This window comes from Mastacembelus armatus, chromosome 11, assembly GCF_900324485.2.
Source record: "Mastacembelus armatus chromosome 11, fMasArm1.2, whole genome shotgun sequence".
Classification (NCBI taxonomy): domain Eukaryota; kingdom Metazoa; phylum Chordata; class Actinopteri; order Synbranchiformes; family Mastacembelidae; genus Mastacembelus; species Mastacembelus armatus.
The window spans coordinates 5,110,289-5,123,491 of record NC_046643.1 but is presented as its reverse complement, the minus strand read 5'-3'; the positions used below and the strand labels follow the sequence as shown (position 1 = coordinate 5,123,491).

Below are 13,203 nucleotides of genomic sequence, written 5' to 3'. Positions count from 1 at the left end.
GAACAAAGAGCTGATGTGATTTGCCAAAAACCCCAGTTTTGTCTCATCTGTCCAAAGCTTTGTGCAAAGTTTGTCAATCTGCATTTTGGAAAATTCCAGTCTCTCTTTTTTATGATTTGCTTTCAACAGTGGAGTCCTCCTCGGTCGTCTTCCATTAAGTCCACTTTGACTCAAACAGTGATGGATGGTGCGATCTGACACTGATGTACCTTGACCCTGGAGTTCACCTCTAATCTCTTTGGAAGGGTACCAACAATTTTGTGTACAGTAAGTAGTTCAGCGAATAAACATACCTGTAACCCTGTTGTGAGCTGATTTAGAGTGTCTTCTACAGGCAGCCCTTCTGTGGAAAGATTATTTGCAGAGCTCAGTGCAAAAAAAAATGCATTACATTATGTCTACCAAGCAAAAGGAATTTAATGACCAAATGTCAAATATTCGATGTTGAAATGTAACATAAAACTCAAAGATATATATTAATCCTCTTTGGAACTGAAGACTAAAACCAAAGTAAGTAGATTATGCTGAATGATGGCAAAATTAAGAAATATAAAATAAAATCAATAGCTAAAGGCTGTAAAATCTAAGTGTGTACTATTTAAAACTGTTGCAAGTAAGTCTGTACATTTATTTGTTCTTTTCTGCTACTTCATACTTGAACTGCACTATATTTGAGAGGTGTTACATAATTATGCATTTATGGTCTTTGTTACTGGTCACATTTCAGACTGCAGTTTTTTTTGTCCGTAACATATGATCTGCTTGTATCATGGGATGCCTTATTGTAGATCAAACTACTCAACTGTGTACAAATTGTTAAAGTAGCTTTGCCTTCACTAGCAGCAACAATAAACTGCTGCTTACACATTCATGGATCAGTAGTAATAATCTAGTGACACATATTATAATATGAATACTGGGTATGTATATTTTGTATACTTTGGGGCTATGTTACTGGAGCATTTTTACAATGTTTATCATGATATATTGTAAGCAAAGACATAGAATGTTTGTCACATTTTGATATAAGTAGTGCCCATACTAATAGTATTTTATACATTTTGAAATATGAGTTTCAATCATTTATTTTAATTATTTTACAATGTATTTAAGTACCAAAACAAAAACAATTTCAGTAGAAAGCTTAACATATGCTCACCTGAGTCCATTGAAGTCTGCTGGAGCTGTGGGATTTCCTTCATCAATGCAGTGTAGTAGGTGTGCAGGCCTCGGTGTGCCACCAACAGGAGGCGACAAAGTCTTCGGTGCCACGTATGAGCTCTCTGCAGGCAGTTTTCACTGGCCACATAAAAGCTTCCCTGGGGAGAAGCAGCCCCAGAGGAAATGTCAGCTGCTATGTAGGTCAGCAGTCAAAATGGCTCACCTTAACTACGGACATGTTCACATACTTGAACTTTATTGCTGCCATCTGAGTAGGCCTGTCACTGACCTCGAGTTAATAGGAGCCTTGTTTTTGCATTGGCAAAACGAAGATAATTACTTGAAAGATCAAATGTGACATATGAAACAAATGGGCCCTAAACACAGCTTGCTATAGGCTGTAAAAGCAAAGTAGAATGTGTACTATATGAGGCACGATGGGGATGTAGTGCAACCATCTTATGACCTTTAAAAGTTTACACGCATTTGGAGAAGTATTCAAGGTATCACTGTTGCAGGAGAAAATAGTGTGCTGAATACACAAAGTGAATATGAAACCTATTCAAATGTTTAAAAATGATAAGTGAGCTATGTGATTAAACGGACCAAAGCAGCTTAATGAGGAATAAATAATTCCTGTGTATCAAGGACAATCTCTCTTCACTTTTCAGTGAATTGCATTTGCAGTCCAAAGTTTGGACACACTTTCTCATTTAATTGAATGGGGAAGTGTGTCCTAACTTTTGACTGGGGGTATAGGTAAATATAAGATGTAACATTTCCAGTAGATGGCTCTCTAACAATGAAGTAGAAATATTAACTGAATTTCACTGACAGTATGTACTGAGTGTTGCACAAATCTTTGTCCACATAGTTGCAAATCACCACACCTTTGATAATCATGTGTCCCATTTATCTTTCTGAAGAGCTAATGGCCTTTTACTCAAGCAATTATCACTGTACAGTACAGGTCAGAGGTCATATTTTGGAGCCAGCGAGCCTTAAATGTGACCAGTCACTGTCTTTGTCCAATGGTCTGCTACCCCTAGAGTTCTTCCCATGGCTGGGATGTTATGCGCCAGTAGACCTTAGAGCTTTGAAAAGCATGTAATGCCTGAATATCTGAGGATGTACTATAATTTGCCCCAAGCAAGTCAAGTCACTGGCCCTATCATCATACCTGTGCGTGCTCTGTAATTGCAGAAGTGCAATATACTGGAACCAGGAAGGAACATCTGTATGTTTACTTTCATAAGTCTCTCTAGCTTTATAGAGGCCTGCCAGGATCAGTCTGCAAGTAAAGGAAAAAAAAAAAAGCTTTTTTTGTGTATGAACTACTCATTATCCTAAAACCATAGTTTCTCTCTGTGCTGACAATTCTTGGGATATTTCCCAGTTCATCTGACATGAGATTTTCTGCTTTTGTTTGCTGCTGTAGAACTATTTTAGTTCAGTGTCACAGTGTGTAGTGCTATCTAGGCATCCAATTACTGCTCCTTCCAAAGAGTGTTTGTACTGGTAGAGAAGAATTTATTTCTGACATGATTTCTGACTTGTTATTTTCAGGAATGTGTTTTATTGCAGCCAGAAACACCACATAATCTCAGGTGTCTCACTTCTAATAGCATCATTTTCCACTCAAAATGTCTTTTAATACCACTAAGGAAACTTCTTCCTTTTGAAGCTGATATCAGTGGAAATCTACAACATGAATGTTTTATTTTTGGAGAAATAACATAACACTTACAGGAAATGCTTTGGTGTTAAGGGGGAAAGAGCTGAAAATGAAGTGTAGCCGCAGGTTAAGAAAAAAATTTCTAAATAAATAAAGGTGAAGGAGAAGGCGGTACTGTTTACAGATTTCACCTGCAGCTATGTGGTACGTGGCGCTTGTGAGCAGAACTCATTACTGTGATCAAACGAAACCCCCCTGCCTGGTTAAATGCAGAGCCTATTAAAGTGCCCAGTCAGGAGTGGGAGTAAAAACCAGGAGCAAGGGTGGGGGGCAACCAGGGCGCTCATTAAGATTTACTGTGTAGACCGTGACATCGGCACGACTTGAAAGATGCTTGTTGTAAAGGGAAGCAAAAAATAGAATGTATTCCTTTGCAGCTGTACTTATACTAAGTTAAAATATTTGACAAACACAAAGAAATCTATAGGTAAGAAATAGTTCTGATTAAATATAATGGCTACATCAAATACAAATTACTTTGTTAGGTGTATGATATACACTGATATGTAGTGACAGCTCAGAAGGTAACGCTAGTGCATCCCACGGCCATCCACATATTAATTCTGAGCATGTTTTAAATATATTGTACTGGAAAGGACTCTATGTCACTGTTTGTACATGATTTTCTGTTAGTACAGAATGGTAAAGTATTATTTTTATATCCTATTTGTTAGATCTTTACAAAAACAAACTATAAAAATATAATTTACTGTTTTTTGGGGGAATCCATGGAACTGTTTCACTACACTATACTGAAATACATAAAACACATATGTTTATCTGATAAATGTTCAATAATATAATAAAATTTAAATAAATAAAAAAGTAATTAATAATAAGTGATTAATAATTATGATAACAGTAATTGGACTTTCTTCAATTTTGCAGTTTAAATATACCGTAAATGAGTACAGAGGCTTTAGAGGAAGTAACACGACTACACCAAGAGGTGCTATCACTTCAAGATGCAAAGCCTGGACCCTACATGCCTGGGCAGGTGGGTTAATCAGATATTATGAAAAGCCACAGTGCAGCACAGTAATAATCTCTGTGTTGGTCTATGGCGTTAAGCCTCCAAGGCTCCACAGAGCCCCACCAAATGACTGATTCTGAGGGACAGACAAATTCAGGATCTATAATCCAGACCAGAATGACTCTGTTCAGCTCTTGGACTCAATCCTGTTGCTTCTGGATGACATCCCAAAACAAATCACAGCTTAATCCATGGGCCTCTGTCCCCAAACCAAGATCATGTGTTTATGTCATTGCTTGGCATTTAGCAGCCTGCTTAACAGGGACAATGCCCAGTGCATTTTGTGCTGTTTTCAGCTTCATGAAATATAACGGGCTTTGACTTTCTGTTATTTTTGTTTTGAATGCCATTGAACTACTAAAGGTCAACATACCTCTGAGATTACAGGCTTGCAGTAGCCAGCTCCAAACACAAGGTTCTCTACGGACATGGCAGATGGGTCGTTCACACTCTCTGGCGAGCCCTTCCCCAGCCAGGAGCCTTTCCCTGTACGTGCAAAGCTGGAAAGAAAACAGGGATGACATATGCAGGAACAAACCATCAGTGTTGTCTGTATATTTGCGTGAAGGAAGACAAATAAGATGAGAGCAGATACTGTTCCAATCAATCAAGGGCTGCTGTAATCTATACAATGCATAGCTAAAAACTGAGCTTATGATACTGAAAGCTGAATGCGTCAGATAAGGGCTTGGAAAACTAGCCTTTCAAGCAGATAACAGATACAGTTTAAATATTACTGTCAAGCAAATGCAAGGAGGAAAACGCTGTGGCAGCAAGTCATTCTCTTGTGTTAAGCTGCAATTATACTGTAGTTTTCACTCATAAACTAGAAACCGTGCCAGTGTAAACAGCATTACAATAAAATAACCAAAAAGAAACAATTATTCTCTAATTGCTAAATCCTTTACCCAAATGAGTTTCCAATGATAATTTAGCAGACATAGTTTGGCACAGCTTTGGATTGTGCTACATGCCAAATTTGTTTGCATGGTGCTTTATTAAATGCAAAAAATTATTTTTTTAAGTTAAAAAAAAAAAAAAACCATCAGAGCAAAGCTAAGAATGAATTATGCTTAAGCTGCCTAGCATGTTGGAACTAACTAGGTTACATTTAGATTACATGTGACATAAGAGACTACCATTAGTAGCACCAGTCTGGGTCTCAATGACAAAATACAACACAAAATATAAAAGCATAAAATTAAAAATTAACTGAAAGCTCCACACCATTACCTGAGATGAGGTTACATTTGCTACACGTTAGTTAGTCTTTAATTAAGTCTTTAAGCCTTTTTTCCTCGTGGGGCTTGGTAGAGTCAGTTTGGTTCTCAGGATCATATCATGCCAAATAAGGGTTCATGCTTTGTGTGAATTCAAGGTCTGTCAAATGAAGATATTTGCAAAGCCTCCCTACCTGATTAGTGGCTGATGTAAGGCAACCAGTGAGGCATGTATGGAGACAGAAATGACGGACAGGTGGAAGTAGTCGAACATGACTGGGACATGGTGGTGGAGGCCTCTCCTTGGGTGGAAGTGCAGGCTGAGGGTCCGACTGCTGATCAATGGGACTGTCACTATTTCTGCCAACCTAACAAACAGAGGGAGTAATAGTAACACAGAGGAAGGTTTTTATGCATTTTTTATGATTAAGAATGCAACGTATGTGATTTTATTGCACATATTAAATATGAATGTATCTGTCAGATCTACCATTGGGAAGCCTGTTGCTTGGTAGTGAAAAGAAGCTGTTATTTATTTAGAGCTGGACCCATCACTGACAAATATCCTTATTAAAAGATGTCTGAAATGCAGACAGCTGGTCAACAAAAATCTGAAATCATTTTTAAGAACCTTGTCCTTGCAGCTATGAAATAAAGTCTGTGGAAAAAGTCCAGATCTTGACTGGAATGATAATGGAGATCTAGACAATATAATGCAGTCATACAGACTCATGCTGAGATATTATCAGAGAAGGAGAAGGAGGTCAGAAATTTAGTCATATAGTTGTCCTGTGATCAATTTGGACAATGTGTGAAATGTTTAAACACACAAATACAACATAAACTACGCTTGACTTATTCACACTCAATACCGGTGCAGTCAAAAATAAAGCAACAGAGACTGTGTCTTTTACTGTGCACAGTGATGTAAACTACACAATTACAGCCCTTATTTATGCCTAGCTTTCCAATTCTTACTCCTGCATTAAACCTACTGCTGGTCATTATCGGTGAAATGAAGGTCCAGCTTCAACTGAAAGTCCACCTCACTTAAGGCCTCCTCCACCTGTAACACAACAGTACAAAATAGGAAAAGGGAAGGAGTAGGCAAAATAATTAAAACACCTCATAGAAACAGACTTATCAAAATGAGACAAGCACTGCTACAAGGATATTATGTTTTACAGTTTATACAGTTGGACTATCTAGCATGCGACCTAATGTGACTAACCTTGTTCAAAATGCAGATTAAGTCAAGTTTTTAATGTAGTCTTTATCTTTTGTGTATGATCCACAAATTGTATTACTACATTTGTTTTAATCGACTGTAGACTGTATATACACTCTCATGTTCAGAGTGTATATACTAGGGCCTGGCAAAACTGAGAAGCTTTATATTTGAACAAAACTTATGAGCACACAAAGGTGGTGCTGACAGTGGATGTAATGGAATCATTTGCAGATGATGTCCAAAGTTGCTGAATATAGCCAAGAGGCTGTTCTTCCTCTCTTTCTCCTGAAACTAGACTAAAATGTAGACACACACATATATGGTAAACATAGAATTCTTGTCAATATTGGACAGTTCTATCCGATATTGATTTTGTGATTGATTAAGCACACAAGTGTGTGTACACAGGGGAAATAAGGGTCTATTTTTGTCTGTGCTATCTCTAGCTTTGAGAAGCAGATAACCTCTGCAAGGTTAATGAGTGGGGAGCCTTTGGGAGAGCTTACAGCTGAAATCTGACATGCCTTAAAGCTTCTCTGGTTCCACACCACCACGCAAATGTCTACATTTAATAAAATCTTCTAAAATTGGGAGTAGCCAGAGTCATGTGAGACAAAGAAGTTAGATTTAGACTGAAGTAGGCATCCTTAATGCACTGTAGACGTTTGTTAGAGAGCAGCTGACTGATGGTGCATACTGATGCCAATGTCTGAACTATGGCTATCATATGGATGATTAGCTTCAAGTGGGGCCATCCTAAATCCCCCACATTCTGCACTGGACCTGTCTCATCACTGTCACCTCTGATCAATTTGAGCTCTGGCGGCAGAGTAGATTTAAGGTCACACCCATGGTGAAACTGTAAAGGACAGTATATCAATAACTGTCTGGCAGGGTTACACACCTGATCATCTGAGCTGAACATGGGCAGTCTAGAGCACAGGCTGTTTACATTTGTCTTTCAATTAAAGAATTTAATTCCAACTCAATACACCGCGTCTACAGTGGTAAGGACAGACTTCATTTAAAGAGAAAATAACTGTGCCCTTTCATGGCATTTGGAGGCTCAGACTTCATCCATTCAAATCATCAGTTATTAGGAACCTGACAATTCTGGTTTCAGAAAAATAATCTTGGGACCTGCAGGATAAAATGGAATCCTGGGAAGATGTATATGCCATTGAAATGCCCTGTTGGAGGAGTTAGTCATTACTAGTGATTTTACAACTTGGATTTCTTTCCCTCAAATTTCTTGAAAGCTCAGGCTGTTCCATTATTTTGACTGAATACAAGAAATTTAATTTATGACTAAAATTGTCATTAGAGATCACCAACTGATCATAAATTTGCTTATAATGCCAAAATCTCCCACCCTTCAGCATGTGAGTAAATTTCAGCAGGTAACAGAGCATTTTTTATTGTTCCATTATTCAACAACCTTACTTCATTAATACACATTTATGTATGCTTGACAGTCACAGTATCAATAGATGTCCATCTAATACAGACACCAATTTCATGGTAACCATTAGTCATGCATTATACAGTGAGGTATCTGATTAAATCCAAGCAGCCAAATGGCATTCCCTATTCTGTATAGAAAATGTCACCAGCATGACTCACCCTTTCTCCATCCAACAGCAGGTGGACTTTGAAGATCATGCAATCATTCACTGAAATCTCCTCATTTCTGTAAAGGATCTGAAATATCCGGCTGAACACGGTGCTGTCGTAAACCCCCGCACAGCTGAAGCTGCATTCTCCTGATATGGGACACAACAACATGTACAATGACTAGCAGCTTGCTGTTACAGTAGTATCACAGACACTACAGTCAGCACTTTAGTCTTGTTTACAGAAATGTCATAACAGGTTATTAAAATAACAGATACACTGAAAACAATACTAGAAATGGATGTTTTACTGCTAAAACCTGTAGTTTAAGAAATGAGCTGACTGTCATAACCAGGAATAAAACCAGGCCTTTAATTCATAAAACGTGTCACCTGTTCTTTGCAGGATGTGATGACCTGACATTTGTGGATGTTGATGGATTTGTGAGGGATCTGAGTGTGTATATTCAGCTCTAGGTATGATTTTCAAGTATATCTCCATACCTCTCTCAGATCAGTCCCTGTACTTTTATTTGTCCAATTTCTGTAATTCGTCAGTAACTATAATGAAGACAGGACAATGTCTTGTACAATTTAGAACATTTAGTGAGTCATTTAAACACCATAGTACTCAAGTCCCTTTTAGAGTCCTAGTATCACTGAAGGAAAGGTTCAGCAACATGGATCACTCCCTGTAATACAGCAACTTTTTTAATGCTCTTTTTTCATTGTTACACTGCTAACAATTGTTTTACCTTAACAGGGTAGCAGGGTACCAGTAGCTGTTTCTCATATTTCCAGTAGCTAACAGCTGCTCATTTTATGTGCAACAGAGTGTAGCTATATATTTATGCAATAAACTCTGTGTACCCACTCATAATTGAGATTTCTATTTTTTTAATTTTTACTATCTCTCAGTAGTGATGTGTGCAATGCTTGGTCTGTTTACTCTTTACTGCTAGTGCATTCTCCTAGGAAACTTGTGACACTAGGGCAGAGCCTCTGTCCAGCTGTGAGCCATGAGAGGTCTTTTAAATCCCCCGCTGAGATCTTGCTCTTTTCTGTCTCATTCTTACACTCTCACTCTCCGCGGGCTGCCTCTTGATAATGCTGTCACTACCTGCAGCATCAAGCAGCCCCAGCCAGGATGACGGATGTGTGGGAGCATGACTGTTGTCAAAGACTTCGTGGATGTGTGACAGAGGCAGTATAATCCCTCTGGGTATGTACTGTCTGTGGAAGGAGCTGTAGCTGTGTGTTAGCACTGCTGCCCCACAGTGAGGCAAATATGATTCTGATTGCTTTTGCTTCCTTATGTTCATTTGCATCTTCAACCACAGCACACTGTCACTCAGTTGAGATGAATTAGAGACTTACTCGGAGCAGGAACCAACATAAATTATGTATATGTGTTTGACCTGTGAAGGACTTGTGATCTGCACTGGCTGGCCCTTAAGAGTGGCCAAAGTCACAAAATCAATGAATTGTAGCTGTTGCAGTTGCCTTTGCTGAATTCAAACACTCACACATATTGCACATTCTTTGAATGCCAGGATTGTTTAACAGGTCTGACTAAACGTTACACTGTACTGAGGCAGCATCTTGATCAGAAAGCCTCTTTGCTGACATCTATGCTTAAACATTAATAGCAGTGCTGTTTGCATACATGGGCAAGGGGGAAATCCTTTAATGTAAAGTTTAACAGAGATAGATGTTCATGTAGTTTACATTTGTGTGATACACTACAGTTCCCTCCACAATTATTGGAACCCCTGATTAAGATGTGGTAAAATTGGTTGTTATTGGGTCTTTCAGCAGGATAATGACCCAAAACATGTGGCAAAATCTACTAAAAAATGGTTCAGCAGACACAAAATCAAGCTCCTCCAATGGCCATCTCAGTCCCCAGACCTCAACCCGATTGAAAACCTATGGGGTAAACTGAAAAGGCGAGTGCGTAAGAGAGGACCCGGACCTTGGATGATCTGGAAAGATTGTGCAAAGAGGAATGGTTAAAGATCCCTCTCTCTGTATTCTCCAACCTTGTGAGATGTTAGAGATTAAGTGCTGTCTTGTTGTACAAAGTATTAAGATCAAGGGTGCCGATTGTGGCACACATGATTTCATATAAAGTCAATTATTTGTTAATGTCATTTTTGTTTTTTGCTGAATAATTGTGTGTCAATTAAAGGTTGGATTTTTCTCTTTTTTTCTGGTTCTATGCTTAAAAAGAAAATGGATTTATTAGAAGCTTAAAATCCAATCTTAATCAGGGGTGCCAATAATTGTGGAGGGCACTGTATATACTGTATGGTATATCCAATATTTTGTTCTTACAGAATTGATGGTAAAATGACAGCATGTTTTTCTAGACTAAGCCAAATCTATATAACCTGTGCCAAACAACAGGCACTCTGGCAAGAAGTGGATTAATGCTAATGAGCAAAGAGTCATGTCAGTCACACAGCACTCTCAACCTACAGTTTACTGCCATTAGTCAACATAGGCTACTGGTCATTCCAGACCAGGACTATAGCCACTAGAGTGCACTGAACTAAGCAAAGGGTTTTTTTTATGAACTCAACCTTTTATTTGTGAAAGTAGGAATATATTACAACTTCTTTCACAAATTATGGTGTCACTCCAATGCTTATGAAAGTCCACCAATAAAAAATATTAAAAATGCTTTTCAACATAGTACCTGCAGAAAAGAATTACTAAGATATTAAGTCAAAACTATCCAATTTCATGTAAAACTAAGTTGGGCTTTGACAAGGTAAGTGCAAAAATATGTATCAAAATCAAAATGTATGAATTATTAACTCACTACTTAGTATCTCATGATTGTAAATTAAATGATTAGATTACAGTATTGACACAATTTAATTTCATCATTGTGATCTTGATTTTACAGTTGTTGGCAGGAACGGTCTGTCATGAATGCCCAACAAAGAGAGTTAAAATAAACCTGACCCCATCTGTTTGAAACCAAGCCAGCTAACAGTATGGAAATATTTCAGACATAAATGCCATTTAAACACATTTCCATGCATGCTTACATGTTCACAGTGAATAAGACCAACAGAAACACATCAAATCCACCCAGTTCTGACATTTTGGTATACTGCAGTTCTCACAGGTGTAGGGGCGTTATCACATCCTGCACATTAAAACCTGCTGAAATGCCCTTAAGCTTTAGCTACAGTGATTCTGTGCTGGAAATAATCTGCTTACATCCTCTGGTGCTCTGCATCTGCTGTGTGTGAGAGTGTGCATGTGTCACTGTCTGTGTCTGTGCTAGTCACTATCAGTAAAATACACAAAACTTTCGGCTCAGAATTGCTCTTCATGATGTTAATATGAGGGAGTATATTAGTCTTTGCAGTAAGAGAGACCATAAACAGCAATCCAATCCTCTCTTAACATTGTGACTTAAAAATCATGTTATTGTGCATGAATTACAGTCATTAAATGCTTCAGCTGAGTGTGTGGCATGATCCTTCACACAGTATTGTCTGAAGGGCACAGGCAATTGAAATGTCAAGCATACACCTTCACTGAGAACACAGTAAAGGATTATATCCTGTGTCTGTTTATGATAAATGTGTTTTACCATGTCTGGCCAGAGCACTGGCTGCTGCATTTATGCTCAGGATTCAGTCTGTGAGGCGTGCAGGCTTAATACATGACCTTGTGGAAGGAGCTGGTAAGGGAAGGGGAGGGCCACAGCCTTCTAATTACAATATGGATATGATCCTCACTGTCATGTATATTTCTGCAATGCTCTTTTATTGTCCATCTGTTAGTGGCTGGTAAAACACAGAATTGTTTTTAGTGGATAAGACAGGCTGCAGTGCCTAAGAGCAACTATATAATATATGGTATGTGACATTGTTTATAGAGTTAAAGACTGGAATGCAGGATTATAATATCCGCATAATATCGACTAGAAGATATTAGAAATCACTGAGGAACACAGGAATGTACGGTGAATTTAATTGTGCCTTAATTTACCCAGGCTGATATGTGTAACTCTTTAACAATAAGTTCAAAGTTTTTGGAAAGCCCTAATGGCCTGTGTGTGAAATTAGACCAATATCAAGCTCAAGTTTGTGTGTACAGAGTTTCTATACAGACTTCCATCCATCCATCCATCTTCTATACCCGCTTTTCCTGTTCAGGGTCACGGGGATCCGCTGGAGCCTATTCCAGCTCTCTCTCGGGTACACCCTAGACAGGTCACCAGTCTGTCGCAGGGCCACATATAGACACACAAAGACAGACAACCTCACACACTCACACTCACTCCTACGGGCAATTTTAGAGTCACCAATCAACCTGACATGCATGTTTTTGGACTGTGGGAGGAAACCGGAGTACCCGGAGTAAACCCACGCAAGCACAGGGAGAACATGCAAACTCCACACAGAAAGGCCGGGATGCGAACCCACGACCTTCTTGCTGTGAGGCAACAGTGCTAACCACTCAGCCACCATGCTGCCCTCTATACAGACTTGTTTAACCTAATTAAACTTAAAGCAGGAGGAAAAAGCTGCCCATCAGCCCTTTCAATAACTGCAGAGGAACAGATATAAAAATGGCAATTTGTGAACAGTTTATCCATCTGCCCAGTACTTTTGTGCTGCATTTAAAGCCATGTATAGTTAGAACAGGCTTTGGTGTGATTGTACTACACCTGTACATCATTGTGATAACAAGGCTTTGGTGTAATGTGCACAGTCACTCCACCCAAGAAGATATACGATTCCATCTTGGTTTATGTTTGGCTTGAACAAAAGACATACAGTGTCCGTCTTTAAATGTATCCTGCAATCTGAAGTTGGAAGCGTATTTTTTTTCCCACTTTGCACAGAGCCAAACAAGCTGTTTTCCTCATGCTTCCAGGATTTATGGTAAGCTAAGCTAATTATTATAGCAGCCGCTATCTGCACAAGCTAGTGTAAAATATGAAAATGTGTAAATTATATCTCATCTTGCCAAATGTTTGCTTGCACTGCTGATGCACTTAGGACTAGTTTGCTTGACATCACAAGCTAGATAATTCTGAGCTAAAAATAGTAATAGATTCTGTTAACCCAAGCATATTTGTCTGTATTTACATAGACTGGGCTGAGGCAGTAGCAAAACCATCTTTTACTGGACTAGGCTCTGTCTTCTTTTTCCTCACCTGACATCATATAAATCTGCAC

General features: G+C 38.7%; 1 protein-coding gene across 1 annotated transcript in view; it reads right to left on the bottom strand.

The window, feature by feature from the left end:
- Positions 1–13,203, bottom strand: part of fam135b (family with sequence similarity 135 member B) — a 36,614-nt gene that overhangs the window by 10,663 nt on the left and 12,748 nt on the right. Inside the window, exons 4-9 of the mRNA XM_026300424.1 lie at positions 8,004–8,143; positions 6,145–6,215; positions 5,344–5,517; positions 4,303–4,429; positions 1,160–1,319; positions 294–343 (exon numbers count right to left, since the gene is read on the bottom strand). Of these exons, the coding sequence (XP_026156209.1) occupies positions 294–343; positions 1,160–1,319; positions 4,303–4,429; positions 5,344–5,517; positions 6,145–6,215; positions 8,004–8,143 (722 nt within the window). The remainder of the gene's footprint in view (positions 1–293; positions 344–1,159; positions 1,320–4,302; positions 4,430–5,343; positions 5,518–6,144; positions 6,216–8,003; positions 8,144–13,203) is intronic.